The 17,435-nt window shown below is 55.0% G+C and overlaps 4 protein-coding genes across 4 annotated transcripts; 1 reads left to right on the forward strand and 3 right to left on the reverse strand.

Annotated features, from left to right (window-relative positions):
• Positions 1 to 1,111: 1,111 nt before the first annotated feature.
• Positions 1,112 to 2,900, reverse strand: QC764_302290 (uncharacterized protein; the record flags this gene model as incomplete). The annotated part of the gene is made up of 3 exons (XM_062945347.1): positions 1,112 to 2,537; positions 2,641 to 2,707; positions 2,870 to 2,900. 3 exons carry the CDS (start codon positions 2,898 to 2,900, stop codon positions 1,112 to 1,114), a joined length of 1,524 nt encoding a protein of 507 aa, XP_062801297.1.
• A 98-nt stretch (positions 2,901 to 2,998) lies between these two features.
• Positions 2,999 to 5,909, reverse strand: QC764_302300 (uncharacterized protein; the record flags this gene model as incomplete). The annotated part of the gene is made up of 3 exons (XM_062945348.1): positions 2,999 to 3,064; positions 3,121 to 4,854; positions 4,977 to 5,909. 3 exons carry the CDS (start codon positions 5,907 to 5,909, stop codon positions 2,999 to 3,001), a joined length of 2,733 nt encoding a protein of 910 aa, XP_062801298.1.
• Positions 5,910 to 8,414: 2,505 nt separating this feature from the next.
• Positions 8,415 to 10,844, reverse strand: LAT1 (pyruvate dehydrogenase complex dihydrolipoamide acetyltransferase component (E2)). The gene is made up of 2 exons (XM_062945349.1): positions 10,126 to 10,844; positions 8,415 to 10,042 (listed from the first exon to the last, which is right to left on the reverse strand). Exons 1-2 carry the CDS (start codon positions 10,435 to 10,437, stop codon positions 8,975 to 8,977), a joined length of 1,380 nt encoding a protein of 459 aa, XP_062801299.1. The 5' UTR covers positions 10,438 to 10,844; the 3' UTR covers positions 8,415 to 8,974.
• On the forward strand, positions 10,151 to 17,397 carry SEC7 (guanine nucleotide exchange protein for ADP-robosylation factor; the record flags this gene model as incomplete). Its single annotated transcript, XM_062945350.1, has 2 exons — positions 10,151 to 13,005; positions 13,069 to 17,397. The coding sequence occupies exons 1-2, from the start codon at positions 11,773 to 11,775 to the stop codon at positions 17,395 to 17,397; spliced, it is 5,562 nt and encodes a 1,853-aa protein (XP_062801300.1). The 5' UTR covers positions 10,151 to 11,772.
• Positions 17,398 to 17,435: the final 38 nt, after the last annotated feature.

The raw sequence follows: 17,435 nt of genomic DNA on the forward strand, positions 1-17,435 counted from the left end.
GAGGTGACCTATCAACCACCGAACATTCTCCATATCCAGCAAACCCCCAAGTCCGGTCGCCGGTCAAAACTATCCACAACCTTCCCTGGTTCAACCGCCATCCGATTCCTCCTTCTGACCAGACCTACATAAAACTGAAGTCCTGCCGTCACCTTCCTCTCTAGTCAACGGGACTTGACCAAACATTGCTCCCACCACCCCACTGGATCTACAGTTTCATGGCAGTGAGTGACGTTTTCCCAGAAAATCAAGCACGCTTCAATTGCATGGCGGCCGCGGCACACGGAATATGCCATGCCGCCTGCTTCCCCTTGTTCTTTCTGCATTGCACCGCATTGCACATCGCCGTGGCATGCATTTGACAACCCGTTGTTCCGGTGCGGGCTGCTGGCTTACACGTAGATCTCCACCACCACAAACCGGGATCAAAGGACCCCGAAAAGGGGGAACACCACTTACACATTGAGTGGTAGTTCATGGAACATGATCACGAGTAAACTTTCAGTCAGACTAAGGGATAGACCCCGTCAAACGCTCACCCATGGCGTTAAAAAAGGTTCACCCACATCCCAAACCATGTTTCTACAACTCCCACCATATTTCTACTCTTCTCGGGCCACTTGACGACCCCCCGCAAACAAGCCCTTACATCACACAGTAACACGTCCCCATACAACACTAGCCCAGATCCTTTCCTCCGCCTTACCATCCATCACCACTGCAACTATCACCGTATCATCATCACCTTCACCGTCGTCTCAACCGTGACCTAACCCTGTTATCAACAAGACTCCACTCGCACATCACAGACATATAAAATTTGATCAGCACAATCTTCCTGCTTGGAACTGAGGTGGATACAACAAGGTTGCGTGAGGAAGATAAGAGAGAGAAAAGAGCTGGCTAGATACAGGAAGAAGACCAAGACCATGGCACCGACCCTGCCCGGTTCAAAGCAACACAGGTTCAACCAGACTGGTAGAGCCCTAACCCTAGGCATGAGAGACCATGACACTTCCCCAACATCTTAATCTCGAATTGACATTTCCACTAAAAGATCTCGTACAAATCCATCCCATTTGGACCCCACCCCCTCTCCCCTTCAATCTATCTACCTCTCAGGCCCCCCCCCCCTAACCACCGTAGAACACTCCAACCCCGTCTCAGTCCTCACCTCACCAACCGTAACGGTCGTCCTCGCCTCAATCACAACCCCCGGCCCGCCCACAAGCACAACCTTGAAGTTGGGACACTCACACGCAACAACCCTCGTAGCCCTCGCCGTCGCAGCAAACACCGTCGCCGTCTGAAAGCCTGTCATCTTGCTAAAGATCGTCTCTGTCTGCGTGCAGCCCCCCGGCGAATCCGCAGAGCGGAACCACGATATGGATGGAAACGGCCTGTAGCCGATCCATCCTGGGCGGTTCGTTGATGATGGGAGAACAGCGGTGGGCAGCTCGGGTTCAAATCCGGCTGTTGGTGTTGATGGAGCGGTATCGACTTCTAGGGTAGGTGAATAAGATGAAACAAACTGAACCGATGCCGATGGTAGTGGTGCATCGTCCTCGTCATCGTTCAGTAGCTCAGTGTCAATGGTCTTGATTCTGGTGAATCTGATCCTTGTTCGCAACAGGGTTGTCGTTCGGGCGGGCTCCTCCATCGTGGTCACCGGCGCGCCGTTGCGGGGAAAGGACAGGACAGGTCCTGTAACGGTGATGAGCGTAGATATGGGGAGGTGGTGGTGGATAGTGGTGACTGAGCAGAGCGCTTTGGTCTCATCGTTCTCGCCCTCGGCTGAGGAGGAGTACGGGCATTCCACCATCTCTGCAGAAGGTGCTGTGAGGTGGAATCTGTAAATGGACTGAGTGACAGTAAGCTCTAGCGTAGAGGGCGATGATGTGATGGTGGAAGCAGCAACCGAGACCGAAGTTGGTACCACAGGTGCGATCAACCTCGTCGCCACCACGGCTGAGAGTTCTGAATCTGCAGGCGAGGTGCTGGAATTAGCCGTTGCAGTTGATGAATCGAGGCTGCTGGTTGGCAATGCAAGTGAGGAGGTTGGGATTGGCGGTGAAGAGGTGGGTGTTGGCAGCGAGGACGTGGTCGTTGGCACCGACAAGGTTGGCTTCGCTGCAATGGAGGAGCTTTGGGGTGTTGATATGTAACTCAGTATGCTCGGGCTGGTAGATGGCACTGCGGTTGGCCACCACAGCTCTTCACCACCGAGGTACTCGCAAATCTCAGGATACTTGTGTGCATAGGGCCCAGCACACAGCTCCCGAAGCTTTTCCAGGACCTTTGGGACATCTTCCTCTGCCGCTGCCAGCACATCGATTGGATTGGAGTTGACCGTCACGACGGTCCTAATCGGATTCGCGGTCCATGCAGCGAGTTCCTGAACGTCGGGGCCCGTGGTTAGTGGGTAAGATGTCGGTGTCGACAACAAACTGCTGGCAGTGACAGAGGTAGCCGCCACAGTCGCGGCCACCGCGAATATGGCCGTGATCATGGACGTTTCATGAGCGACAAGGCCGTGCCTGGACAGAGAAGAGGTCGGGGGATGGCGACACGCATCGCAGGTTGCGGTATCGTGGTGGGCACCCCCTGGTGAACACCGTATTTACTCATATATAGAGTGACTCTTGTCCGGAAATCGACATCCTCAAGACGCCACGGCTGTCGTTGACGCCTCCCATCCCATCCACCGCTAGGGGAGGTGGACACGAGCTTTTCTGTCGTGGCGTGAGGGGTAAAAGCCCGAACCGGACTTCAGTGGCACTTTTACAGCTGGTCGACTGCCCACCGAATGTGTTCTAACGGAATGTATCAGTAGTTGCACACGCCAAAGCTGGATGACCGGAAACCTTACTGGGGCTCTGGTGGAAAAGGACTGCTGGCATGGATCCATCACCACATGGTGGCGTCCTCGTGGCTCTTCAGAGGCGTCGTGATGCATGGCATGGACAGATAAAAAGGCGCTTTCATTTGGCCGGTCTCATCACGTCCCTATAAAAAAGTCGGCGTTGTGAAAGTTAAAGATGGAGTCGAAGCCTTGATCACAGAGCTGAAAAATTCCACGTTAGCAACAGTCCCCTTGACAGTCTTGCATTCACCACTTACCGAGCCTTCGCTATCCCACCCGTAGCTGTAATCCATCTTGGAGTCTTCGAATGGGTTTCTCCCGGGTCCGTATCCACCATTCAATGCAGCCCCGATCATGGAAAGAGGTAGCTTTCCGCCAGCAGCCTCCTGCAGCAGGTGCCAGCACTGGCCCAGCTCATCTGCGATGGAAGCCAGCACCTGCTCCTCCGCCTCAGCATCAGAAGCGCCATTCTGGAGAGCCTGGACCTGACTCCAGAGAGCAGAGTACATGAGATATCCCTTGATATTTGTCTCTCCCATTCGGATACGGCGCACTGTCCACCCGATGGAGTACTTGACAGCGTCGAGCAGATCCTGGCGCGGGGCAGCGCCACTTCCAATGCTAAGGGGACCCGTTGTGCCCAAATCCGCCTCGGAACCCGGCCTTTCAAGCACATGGTCGAGGTTCATACTCTGGCGGAATGACCGGTCCTCCTGCACCTGCCACAACAGCTCCAAACAAATGGTCAAAACAGCGAGCGTGGGGACTGACCGGAATGCCCCATACCCGCAGGTGGACAACCTCGTAAAGTCATCAGTTTCCCGGGCGGTCCCCGAGTCCCCAGCCGGTGACCCGGTAGCAAAGGCCCGATACAATTTCAACGATGTCTCTACACACATCTTGCGTGCAAAGTAGTAGGCTGGATTATGCTGCGCCGCCCACAGCCATGGGTGATTCAGAGCCAGAAAGAAACGATGCACCATATGCTCGGCCAGTCGAAGCTGAAACAAAGACAGACGCCTCGGGAGGATGCCAGCAGGATCGTACGACTGCTGGAGTGTGGCCGATAGTGCTCGACAGGCGGCGGTGAGTTCCGTGTTCCATTTCAGAGTCTCCTCGTACGTGGCTGGCGCTTTGAAGTGGTTAACATACTGCGCAATCGCCAGTCTAGTCGGAAACGACCGTAGGAGAGCGAGCTGGACTGAAGTTTGTGTAAAGGTCCCCGGAGATCTGGGGTTTGGAGGAGGTTTATCGCCCTCGCACAGCTGGTCATCGTCGTAATTATTTGGCGGCCGAGTATCATAATCAGACACCGATATGAGGGGCGGACCACCAGAGTCCAAGCTCGACTGCAGCGTCATTTCCAACACGGTCGCCCACAGCCGTCTTCTCATCTCTGCCCGAAACACCGACATAGCAGGCAAGCTATCCGGGTCACGGTGGAGTCCCATGTACATTGCCGTCCGCAACAGAGGCCCGGCGCTGATCCAGGTCAGGTCACACTCGACACCGCATGTCTCTCTGGCAATGTGCAGCAGACACATGGTCTGAAGGCCCGACATGTTCAACCTGGCCTTCTCACAGGGTGAGGCGAGCCAGGCCTGGGCCTCGTATATCCACTGGGCAGCAGACGGTCGGAGAGCAGCCACATCATCCTGGAAGCACGTGCCAATGGCCATACACAACTGAAACTGAGCAATGAAGGCCGGGCTTGCCGCCGTGCGGTTCTCCCAGAAGTGGTTGTACTCTCGCCAGAAACTTGGCTGGTGCAGGATTCGGTAGACGCTTTCAAAGGTTCGGAAATACGCCTCCACCAACCGACGGGCTACGCTCTCATGTGGAACGTCGCTGCCGAGCTGGAAGCCAACATGAGGAGGGACCTTTTGAGATTTAATCACCCTACAGAGATCTTTGCACTTCTTTAAGAGAAAGTAGATGTCTGAGTCTCTGTCCGATTCAATCCTCTTGGCAAGATTGATGATCAGGGGGAACTGCAGCAAAAACATCAGATCAACCAGTCAGCCAACCAGCAAATGTTCACGTCATCGAACCTGGAGTGGAGACAGGACCCCCGGGGAACCAAAGGAACAGAAACAACGGAACAGCTACTCACAAACTTATCCCCATTTGCTAGGCAGGTCTTGGAGCCAGAACCCTGCGGACAATGCAGAGGTACGTGTGCATTTTGAGAAGTGTGTTGAGGGCGATCTGGATTCCTGAGGGCCTCGGCGAGTTGTTGCTCAAGTTGTTGGACCCTCTCGGCAAGTGCAGCCGTGCTGTTTCCGAATCCTGATGCCGAGTGGCTGGGGGTCAGTTCAAGGTGCCGAATGGCCGGGGTCGGGGCAGACACGGGCTCTGCCGTCCGGGCTGTTAGGATGGTAGTGGTGGAGTTGGTGGTTGTTGCTGAGCTGCTCCTTGGTCCTGGGTCTCGGTATGATGTTGGGTGGGAGGGAGGACTGAGGGCAGCGATTGTTGCTGTGGTCGTGCTGGTGCTGGTGCTGGTGCTGGTGCTGGTGCTGGTGCTGGTGCTGGTGCTGGTGCTGGTGGTAGAGGCACTGGATGATGTGGTAGCGGCACCTGCTGCAACGGCTGTGGTGGTGTTGGCGGTGGCGGCACTGGTAGCGACAGGTCCAGGAACAGGCGCAGGGGCTAGTGACACTTCTTTGTACGTGTAACCGGAGTCGGCGGCCAGCCGTTGTTCGGCAGTTGGGGAGTTGTCGGACTGAGCCGCAGCTGGCGCCGGGGAAAGCCTCCAGAGCCGGGGCTTCGGGCGCCGGGCCTCCTCATACGTGCAATTGACTATTTTGGACTTGAGGCAGCTGGCGCATGGCTCGTTGCGATCGCAGCGAATCTTGCGTGTTCGGCACTGGATGCACGAGAGGGCCGGACGGTTGCGCCGTCTGGGCTCGGTGAGCTTCCCGTGCCCGCCACCACCACCACCGCCAGCAGCGAGGGCACCACCGGTGGGCGTGGATGGCGCAGGTCCAGGCGGTGTCGTTGCGGCTTCCCGGTCTCTGTCCGTGTCCACGTCCATGTCCATATCCATCCTGTCAACTAACTGCTCGGCGTGGAGCCCGCACAAATGCGCGTAGGTAACCTGGAAGGTAGGTGGGAGGTGAGATGTCAGAAAGTTGTTCGGTTAGGGAGCACCTCAAGGCAGGACAGGACCTATGTCAGGTTGGTATCGGTCGTCGGCGTTGGTGCCCTGTGTCGGGGTTGAGGAAGAATGGGAACCGAGCGGGCGGTTTGCCGAGGGAATGACACCAAAGCCAAAAGAAACAAAACGGTAAAAATGATCGAGGTGGACTGGACAGGACAGGACAAGACAAGACAAGACAAGACAAGACAAGACAGGACAGGACAGGACAGGACAGGACAGGACTGGGCAGAAGCAAGAGAATCCTCGACAAGCAAGCAACACGCTCGCCCCGGCCCTTCGAAACTCCAATGAGCCTCACAGGGTCAAGCACAGGTAGGAAAACTCACGGGCATGCGACTGGCAGTGGGCAGGTCCGAGGTTTTTCGTCGCAAAGAGCCTGGCTTGGCTGCACTCCCACGCCCACGAGGATGGACTGCGTCAGATCGGCATCTCGGACAGAATGCGGGGGGCTGGAGCTAATCACCGATACTTGCCTGTTATGGGCTAACGTCGGGCACGAAATTCCGGGTATTGGGAGGGGGAAAGGCGCCATTCTTTTACTCTCTTTCCTTCAAAGGTACGGATACTCCGCGCGTGCGATATTACCCAGCTTCTCCGGACCTAGCACCCAGCCCTGCCGTTGGAATGTACCAGGTAGGTAGGTAAGGCATGTAAGTACCTGCATGGCCGGCCAGTTGCACCCTGACTGCCTGACCTGAGCCACCTGCTTACAAACTTTAAACTTGTCAGCGGGAGCACGTTCTGTCCGTTTCCCTAGAAGACGCTTTTCTTTTGCTTCCATGTGATTGGAGACCGAGCTTGTCACTTTCCCGAGCACACGGAAACACCCGCCATCGCGCCCCCCCAACCGGTAAAACGGGGGGCTCGTCCACTGCCAAGAGTCCCTTGAATTCATGCAAATCCCCAGTTTCCAGTGGGGCCATTTATCTCCGTTGCCGACCGGTTGGGTAGCACGGGAACAGGGGATCCGAGCCGAAGCCCAGTATCGGCTCGACGGCTGAGAGTTTGTCGTTTTTCTCTCCGAAAGACACATGTAGGTAACGGCCTCCGAACCACGAGGAAGAGATTTCCGCCCTGCTCACATCAGCAGGGCAGCCACACACACACTCGACACACCGCCATGCCCATCATGGAACTACACGGTCTATCGTCTGTATCGATATGCACATAGCTGTACAAAGCAGGCACAGCACCACTTGATAATCCTCACCCGTCTTTTCTACTCAGATTCCAGCTACCTTATATTACAACCCAACCGATACCATCCAATCTCATATTCAAACGACCTTGTTGATATTTGCTAGCAGCAAGTGAGGGATTTCCGGCATCGCAACCACCCAGCGCAGCAGTTCCCCACCTGTGACATCCTGGACATCCGGAGTTACTTTGCACATACCGGCCGGAAATGTATACTTACCATCCAGAGACTCATTCATTTCATCATGCCAACTACAAACCCCAAAATATCCTCTCTCCTTCTCACACAATCCCATCCGACATACCTACTACCTAGCATGAGGACTAGGTAGATACAAACATTCTAACCACCCCCGGTATACACCCTCCCTCCCCAAAAGGCACATAATCCCATCCACCGGCACCATCGGACTCTCCTGTGGGGAAATCTTAACCCGTCTGCAAGAAAATAAATAAATAAACACACTCACTCCCACCCCGGGACGCGCGGGAGTTTTGTCCATGTCACACACACCCATCCACCAGTCGGCTCACCCGATTTCCTTATTGTCATCAGCCCCCCCAAAAAAATGTTATCTCCGCCCCGGCCGGTACCCCCAGCCCAATGCAAAACGTACCTTGCAAATGGCCGGTCGGATACGGTCAATGGCATAGTGTATATGTGAGAGAGATCCGGTGGATCCGCTGGTCGGATCTTATGGGTTGGGGGTCTTTTTTTTCTTGGTCAGTGTATGCGTAAGTGTAAGCTTGGTAGATCTGGTACTGTAAGAAAAATGCCGCCAAGAAAAGGTCAAGCTTTTGCCTAGATGGTTGATGGCTGCTTGGTGGTGTTTAGTCAGGGACTTGGGTTAATCATCGTCTCCATGATGGTCCTGTTCGGAATGATGAGGTTGGTTGGTTGGTTATATCTAGATGAGGCGGCACCGTTTGATAGCAGTGATGGTGGTGATATATCACGGCATGGGTAACCAAACTGGGTTCATCTGGCGGGGAGTGGCTGCAGCTTGGAATGCTGAACTGCATCTCCCTTCATGTAAACTGACAGTGTAAATGAAGCCCATCTGAAGGTGAATATATCTGAACGGCAGGAAATGCACACATTCTGCCTGAAATGGTCTGCAAGTAGACGGGTTAACGCTACCAACACCAATCGGTGAGACTCCTCAAGTGAACTACAGCAATAGAGCAAACCGGCACGAGGGGAGAATGTTCAGATATGTATGCATTGGTACTCTAATAGCAGCAAAGAAACATGCCAACGGGCTATGAAACAGTATGGGCTGGCAGATTGCTCCAAACAGTGCTCACGTTCCTGTGTTTTTATATGCTTCCTCCTCTGGTATTTGGTGTGTTGTGAGGTTGGTGCTGTCCTGGGCTTTGCTTCAAGACATATTTCGAGCAGCGGCCAAACTCCATGCTCGATTAAACAACCTCTACGCAATTATGGTAGACCAATGTACATAAAATGATAAAAAAAGACCTGTATTCCCGACACCGAGACGAAGCAAGCATTGCCCTTCAGTGTTCATTATACACGTGTTGGCCGGAGGTATCCGGGAGACTCTAACCAGTTGACCGTGACCACCGGTGGACGAATATGCACCCACTACCGTGCTCCTGATGCCAGCTCCAGAGTGCCCCTTTTCCCTCCCCGACCCGCCCAATGTTTCGTATCCTTCTTCTATAAGCTGCGCCTGCCCGATTCTGTTTTTCATCCGAATGTCATTTTACCGCCACCGACCGTTTCGCCCGAGTTAAAGAAGAAGCTCAAGAGGGTTCTCAATGACCTTCTTGAACTCGCGCATCCACTCGGCACCGACGGCACCGTCAACGACCTTGTGGTCGAAGCTGCCGGTGACGACGATCCGCTCCTCCCACTCGACGCCCGTGGTGCCATCCTCATTCTCGACTGGGACGGCAACCTTCTGGGTGCTGCCGACAGCAAGGATGGCAGCCTGAGGGGGGTTGATGATGGCGGTGAAACGTTCGACAGCGGCGTTCATGCCCATGTTGGAGATGGTGATGGTGCCGCCCTGGTACTCCTCGGGCTTGAGCTTGTTATCACGAGCCTTCTTGGCAAGCTCCTTGACGGAAGCCGAGATGGTCTCCAGACCCTTAGACTCGACGTTGGTGACGATGGGGGTGATCAGGCCGGTGGGGGTGGCGACGGCGACGGAAACGTCAACATTGTTGAACTGGCGAATAACGCCATCACGCCACGAGCTGTTGACGGCGGGGACCTTCTTGGAGGCAACGGCAATGGCCTTGATCAAGAAGTCGTTGACAGAAAGCTTGTACCGGCCCTCGGCGGAGCTGTTGAGAGCCTGGCGGAGTTTGAGGAGCTTGCCGACGGAGAGGCTGGAAGAGACAAAGTAGTGGGGGTTGTCAACAATAGAGGACTGGAGACGCGAAGCGATGGACTTGCGCATGCCGCTGATAGGGGTGTCCTGGTAAGAGGCAGCAGACGCAGCACCGGCGGCGGCAGGGGAGGACTGGGCCTTCTTGACATCCTCCTCGGTGATCTTGCCACCCGGGCCAGTACCCTTGAGGCCCTTGATCGAGATACCATTCTCAATAGCAAGCCTCTTGGCGGCGGCAGAGATGTTGGGCTCGCGATCGAGGGCAGGCTCGAGCCTGCCGCTGGGTCCGGTCGATTCGGGCTCGGGGGCCGGAGTGGGCGCCGGGGTAGGGGCGGAAGACTCGGACTCGGACTTCTGCTCCTTCTTGGGAGCCGGGGCCGAAGCATCACCACCGGCATCCTCGAGCGAGAAGCTCTCAAAGGCACTGATGTCGGTTCCCTCATCGACCAAGATGGCAATTGGCTGTGGGTGGGGAGCATGAGTTAGTCGTCATGTGTCAAGTGGATTCGGGATTCGGGACGGTGGGGAATGACGATATAGCTTACATTGCCAACAGCGACATCCTTCGCGCCCGTGTCCTTGAGGACCTTGGCCAAAACACCCTCTTCCTGGAACTCAAAGTCCATCTGGGCCTTGTCGGTCTCGATCTCGACAAGGACCTCGCCGGGGGCGATGCTGTCACCGGGCTTCTTGTTCCAGGCGCCGATATTTCCCGCCGTCATGGTAGGAGATAAGGCGGGCATCTTGACAACGGTGTGCGGGGGGTACGAAGCGTACCATCTTGTCAGGCTGGGGAGGGCGACGCGGGCAAGGCGGACATGCTGAACAGCTTGCCTTCTGAGGACGGGAACAAGCATCTTGAACGTGTGGCTGTGGAAGAAAAAGGCGGGAAAAAAAAGGTTGGGGCAGCAGCGAGCTGAGGGATAACCAGGTAGGGACCCTATGCGCCTAACAGAGGGGCAGAAAAGTCGACGTCGTCTCGCGGAGAGGAGGGGGCGTCGCGGCGGGTGGTGGGAGTCAATTGATGCCGGGCGGAAGGCAGATCAGAGCGAGAGGAGATGGAGGAGAAGGGAGGTGAAATCCGGACCCGGATCGGACGTTGATGATGGTGGTGGTGGTGATGCACAAGCTGGGGCCAGTTTTTTTACGTGGGATTTCCTCAACTTCGTTGGGAAGCTTAGCTCGCGCGTTCACCAAAACGGGCTGTCTGGGCGGACCCGCATGTCAGTCAGCGGTCAATCGCACTAGGCCTTTTTGGTCCACGGGGGTCCGATAAACGCCACGCATTGGCACAGCATTCGCGAGATTCAGAGCATTGTTTGACATCTTTTTTTTCCCGCAACCTAACCAGCTCAACAACCCTCGGGGAGTTCTCGGTCAGAATTAGACAGCTTGACCTTGTTTACTTTTTAATGGGGGTTTCCAGACATATATAGAGCCCAACATCCACCCATTCCATTTGATCATATCGGACACTTCAATCTCACTTGACCCCGATCATCAGCCACACTTTATCTCCGTGAGTCTCGGTTGAGTCGGGATTCCATCTCCAGCTTCACAGTCGGGTGGGGTGCCGCTGGAATCTCCTTGTTCGATGAGGTGAACAGTGGATATCTGCTGCAAAAGGCTGCTGGGAGGCCCTGGGCGCGACAAGGCCACAGAGAAGTGCACGGGGCAAGCTGCTCACCAGCTGGCGGTGCGGCGCTGTCCGCTTCCTGAGCCTTGGGCTGGTGTCGCAGGGGACGGGAGGCAGCTCCACATGCTACGCGATGGTTTGCTGTCATCTTTTGCCTACAGTCCACCTTCTACATAGTAAGGGACGGAGAGTAACAGCATACCGGTACCTGGGACCTAGCAGCAAAGCATACGCAACGCTCGCAGGCAGCACTTCCAACTTTAATAAGCTACCATCCATACTCTTCCGCCAGAATCAAATTGCATTGTCCAACTCGTCTGAAGATCTCGCTGAGCGAACCTGAAGCCTTCAATCCCACCAAATCTCGAGGGCCGCGTCCCCCTCCCCCCTGACAAAGACGACATTGAAACCAACGGCTGCATCCCGCACTTATTCACCCCGAAAAAAGTATCTGGCTTCGTCGATAAACAACCTCGAACCCTTCCTCGGCCGATTCCCATGCGCTAGCAGCCCTCTGCGAATGGGCATCGTCTCCTAGAGCTACGCCCAACGCGCCATGAGCTCTTTCGCATTTGTGGTGTCCGCCTTGGACAGAATCGCCCAACATGCCGGCCGCAACAAGCAACTGACCGAGCTTGCCGAAAAGGCACTTACTGCCCTCAAAGAGAACGACCAGGACCTCCCGGACCCCGAAGTTGTCTTTGCGCCCCTGCAACTGGCCACCAAAACAGGCACCGTCCCTCTCACGACAACCGCGCTCGACTGCATTGGCAAGCTCATCTCGTATTCCTACTTCACAGCGCCCTCCGCCCGCGCCCCATCACAAGATGGCTCCGAACAGGCGCCGCTCATTGAGCGTGCCATTGATACAATCTGCGATTGCTTCCAGGGAGAGGGAACCCCGGGCGAGATCCAGGTGCAGATTGTCAAGTCTCTGCTTGCGGCGGTGCTCAACGACAAGATCATTGTGCACGGCGCAGGGCTGTTGAAGGCGGTGCGACAGGTCTACAACATCTTCTTGCTCTCCAGGATTACCTCCAACCAGCAAATTGCCCAGGGGACGCTCACACAGATGGTTGGCACTGTCTTTGAGAGAGTCAAGACCCGGATACACATGAGAGAGGCACGGGCGCAACTGGGACAAAAGCCCAGCCACAGCAGCCTGACCATTGATCGATCAGACGACCAGGATACACAGATGGAGAAGGGCGATAACGATGAGGGAGCCACACCGCTGGACGAAAAGAGCGAGGCTGGCGCGAAGCTCACGCTCAAGGATCTTGAACACCGCAAGAGTTTCGACGACTCTCACATGGGTGACGGGCCTACCATGGTGTCCCAGGTCAAGCCGGCAAAGAAATCAACAAGATCAGTTTCGGAGCAGAGTTTGGCAGAGGCGGCGCACGAGGACACGCCCGAGGCGCTGGATGCCGAGGACGAGGCCTACATCAGGGATGCCTACCTCATCTTCCGATCCTTCTGCAACCTGTCCACCAAGGTCCTGACCCCAGAACAGCTCTACGACATGCGCGGTCAAGGAATGCGCTCCAAACTGATATCTCTCCATATTGTTCACACGTTGCTGAATAACAACATCGGCGTCTTTACCTCTCCGTTCTGTACCATCACCAACACAAAGAGCAACGAGCCTACGAGCTTCTTACAGGCCATTAAATACTACCTATGTCTCAGCATCACCCGCAACGGCGCAAGCTCTGTGGATAGAGTGTTTGATGTGTGCTGTGAGATTTTCTGGCTCATGATCAAGTACCTCCGAGCTCCCTTCAAGGTTAGTACCCTGCCTATACCAATCTCCTCTGCTGTGCAACTCTGACCTGGTATTCGGCTGTAGAAAGAGATTGAGGTATTCCTTAATGAAATTTATCTTGCTCTCCTGGCCCGGAAGAACGCCCCTCTTTCTCAAAAGCTCGCCTTTGTTGGCATCCTGAGGAGGTTGTGTGATGACCCTCGGGCCTTGGTGGAAATGTATCTCAACTATGACTGTGACAGAAATGTGGACAACATTCTCCAAAGGATAGTGGAGGACCTGTCCAAGTTCGCAACAGCCACGATACCGATAACGCCGATGCAAGAACAGCAATATGAGGACAGCCATGCTAAGAACGGGGCTGGCGAGTGGCAGCTCAAGAGTGTCTTACCCCCTCCCCTTACTGCCGCCATGATCACAAACCCACACGATACGGATGGCGATGTTCCCAAGGAATATGCGATCAAGCGAGTAGCCATTGACTCGTTGGTTGAAACGTTGCGGTCACTGCTTCATTGGTCAGAGCCTGGCCGACCTGAGCTCAATGGTGGCGGTGGGGAGGTAGAAAGAAGAGCGTCCAGCGATGAGATCAGGGAATCGATTGATCCCTCCATGAGCGAGAACGTACCCCGCATCGACACACCAATCCCGCCATCGACCCCGGTGATTGACGACGACCCAGACCAGCTGGAGAAGGAAAAGGCAAGAAAGACTGCGTTGAGCAACGCCATCAAGATCTTCAATTATAAGCCCAAAAATGGCATCAAGCTTCTGCTCAGGGATGGCTTCATTCCAAGCGACAAGCCTGAAGACATCGCCCAGTTCTTGCTGCGCGAGGATAGGCTGGACAAGGCGCAAATCGGAGAATACCTGGGAGAAGGCGACCAAAAGAACATCGACATCATGCACGCCTTTGTTGACCTGATGGATTTCCGAAAGAAGCGCTTCGTCGAGGCTCTGAGGGAGTTTTTGCAGTCTTTCCGTCTGCCTGGTGAAGCCCAGAAGATTGATCGCTTCATGTTGAAGTTTGCCAACAGATACATGACCGGCAACCCCAATGCTTTTGCCAACGCGGACACTCCTTACGTGCTTGCTTACTCGGTCATCATGCTAAATACCGATTTGCACAGCTCCCAAGTCGTCAAGCGGATGACCAAGGCTGACTTTATCAAAAACAATCGGGGTATCAACGACAATGCTGATTTGCCGGACGAGTATCTCTTGGGCATCTACGATGACATCCAAAGCAACGAGATCGTTTTGAAGAGTGAGCGAGAAGCCGCAGCTCTTGCAGGTACTCTTCCTGCGCAGTCGACCGGTATCGCGGCTGGATTCGGCCAGGCCTTCTCGAATGTTGGGAGAGACCTGCAGCGCGAGGCGTACGTCCAGCAATCGGAGGAGATTGCGCTGCGCTCAGAACAGTTGTTCAGGGACCTCTACCGCAGCCAGCGGAAGAATGCCTCCAAGGCTGGCACAAAGTTCATCCCAGCAACATCTTTCAAGCATGTTGGGCCAATCTTTGATGTCACTTGGATGTCCTTCTTCTCTGCCCTTTCCGGCTTGATGCAGGGGACACACAACCTTGCTATCAACAAGCTGTGCTTGGAAGGCATGAAGCTGGCCACCAGGATCGCTTGTTTCTTTGATCTGGCCACTCCCCGGGAGGCCTTCATCTCGGTGCTCAAGAATATCGCCAATCTCAACAATCCACAAGAGATGCAGGCCAAGAACGTTGAGGCTCTCAAGGTCATCTTGGAGCTTGGCCAGACAGAAGGAAACCGGCTCAGGGAGTCCTGGAAGGATGTTCTGCTCTGCATCAGCCAACTTGATCGGCTGCAGCTCATCTCTGGTGGCGTGGACGAAAGTGCTGTTCCAGACGTTTCCAAGGCACGATTTGTTCCACAACCAGCTGGACGACCAGACACGGCCGACTCTCGAAAGTCTACATCCTCTTCCAAGAAGAACAGGCCACGAGCCCACACCGGCCCACAAGGAGTATCGCTCGAGATTGCACTCGAAAGCCGATCTGATGAGGTGATCAAGAGCGTCGACAGGATATTTACAAACAGCGCCAACCTGTCGAGAGAAGCCATCGTTCACTTTGCCCGCGCCTTGACCGAAGTCAGCTGGGATGAGATCAGAGTGTCTGGGTCAAATGAGTCTCCTCGCACTTACAGTCTGCAAAAGATTGTAGAGATTAGTTCTTACAACATGACGCGTGTCAGGTTTGAGTGGACTCACATTTGGGACGTTCTTGGTGAACACTTCAACCGAGTAGGATGCCACGCCAACTACACGATTGTCGTTTTTGCCCTGGATGCTCTCCGTCAGCTTTCGATGCGTTTCATGGATATCGAGGAACTTGCTGGTTTCAAGTTCCAAAAAGACTTCCTCAAGCCCTTTGAGCACGTCATGTCCAACTCAAGCGACAACAGAGTCAAGGACATGATCCTTCACTGCCTGGTTCAAATGATCCAGGCTCGGGGAGAGAACATCCGCTCCGGTTGGAGGACGATGTTTGGGGTCTTTACCGTGGCCGCAAGGGACCCATCAGAGAACATTGTTAACCTCGCCTACGAGCACGTCATTCAGGTCTACAAGACCAGGTTTGGCGTCATCATTTCTCAGGGCGCCTTCACCGATCTTATTGTATGCTTGACGGAATTCTCCAAGAACATGAAGTTCCAGAAGAAGAGTCTTCAGGCAATGGAGACGCTCAAGTCAATCATTCCGGCCATGCTCAGGGCGCCTGAATGCCCGCTCTCTCACAGGACTAAGAAGGTCGAGTCCGATGCTTTGGTCATGGAACAGCAGAGAGGCACCTCGGTCGAGGAAGGGTTCTGGTTCCCGGTCCTGTTTGCTTTCCATGATGTCTTGATGACAGGTGAAGACCTCGAGGTCCGGTCCAATGCATTGAACTACTTTTTTGAATCGCTTCTGCGGTATGGTGGGGACTTCCCCTCGGAGTTTTGGGATATTCTTTGGAGACAGCAGCTTTATCCCATTTTTATGGTTCTCCGCTCGAGGCCAGAGATGACCAATGCGCTCAACCACGAGGAGCTGTCGGTGTGGCTCTCAACAACCATGATCCAAGCCCTTCGCAACATGATCACGCTCTTCACTCACTACTTTGACGCCCTCGAGTACATGTTGGACCGGTTTTTGGAGCTCCTGGCTCTCTGCATTTGCCAGGAGAACGACACCATTGCTCGAATTGGCAGCAACTGTCTGCAGCAGCTCATTCTCCAGAACGTCACCAAGTTCACTCCCGAGCACTGGTCCAAGATCGTCGGTGCCTTTTGCGAGCTGTTTGAGAGGACGACAGCATACCAGCTCTTTTCCGCCACCACCATCAACTCAACCGCTTCGTTGTCGCCACCTCCCAACGGGCTGGACTTTGGTGCTGCCCTGAGCCCAACCTCGGAGGCTCACCCAGTCGACGAGAAGTCTCTCAAGATCAACGGCACAGAGTCCAACGGCCACGTTTCTGACACCGAAGCGCCACCCATCGTGGTGGAAAGCAGCCCAGAAACAGACGCCTCACCTGCCTCCGCCAACCCCTCGGCCATGGCAGCCACCCCAATCACCCCCCAACTGGAAGAATTCAAGCCCACCAACACGCTCCAGCAGCAGCCGGTAGTCGTCACAGCCGCCCGGCGCAAGTTTTTTAACCGTATCATCTCCCGCTGCGTCCTCCAGCTCCTCATGATTGAAACGGTCAACGAGCTCTTCTCCAACGACGCCGTCTACGCGCAGATTCCCTCCGCCGAACTCTTGCGCCTGATGGCCCTCCTCAAGAAATCCTTCCTCTTCGCCAAGCGCTTCAACGCGGATAAGGAGCTGCGGATGAGGCTCTGGAGGGAAGGGTTCATGAAGCAACCTCCCAACCTGCTCAAGCAAGAATCCGGCAGCGCGGCAACGTACGTCGCGATTTTGTTTAGGATGTTTGGGGACAAGTCACCTCAGCGACAGGACAGCAAGGGGGATGTGGAGGCTGCGCTTGTGCCGCTTTGCCAGGATATTATACGGGGGTATATCACGCTGGATGAGGAGTCTCAGCACAGGAACATTGTGGCGTGGAGGCCGGTGGTGGTGGATGTGCTGGAGGGGTTTGCCGGGTTCCCGGAGGAGAGTTTCAGGGAGCATATCAAGAACTTTTACCCCTTGGTTGTGGAGTTGTTGGGGAAGGAGTTGGGCAGTGAGCTGAGGGGGGCGTTGCTTGGGGTTTTGAGACGGGTGGGGGAGGTTGGGTTGGGAATTGAGAATATGGGGCTTTGTACTGCTGGGTTGAATGGGGAGGGTGGGCAAGTGGGGGGACACCATGGGAGGAGTCATAGTGTTTTTAGTGTGCAGGCTGGTCATCAGGGGGATGGGGGGGAGGATCCGTCTAGTAGGTTTATGGGACGGGGGTGAGGTGTTTGTAATGAGAGGTCGGGTGATCAAAAAAGATG

This window comes from Podospora pseudoanserina, chromosome 3, assembly GCF_035222485.1.
Source record: "Podospora pseudoanserina strain CBS 124.78 chromosome 3, whole genome shotgun sequence".
In the NCBI taxonomy this organism is placed as follows: domain Eukaryota; kingdom Fungi; phylum Ascomycota; class Sordariomycetes; order Sordariales; family Podosporaceae; genus Podospora; species Podospora pseudoanserina.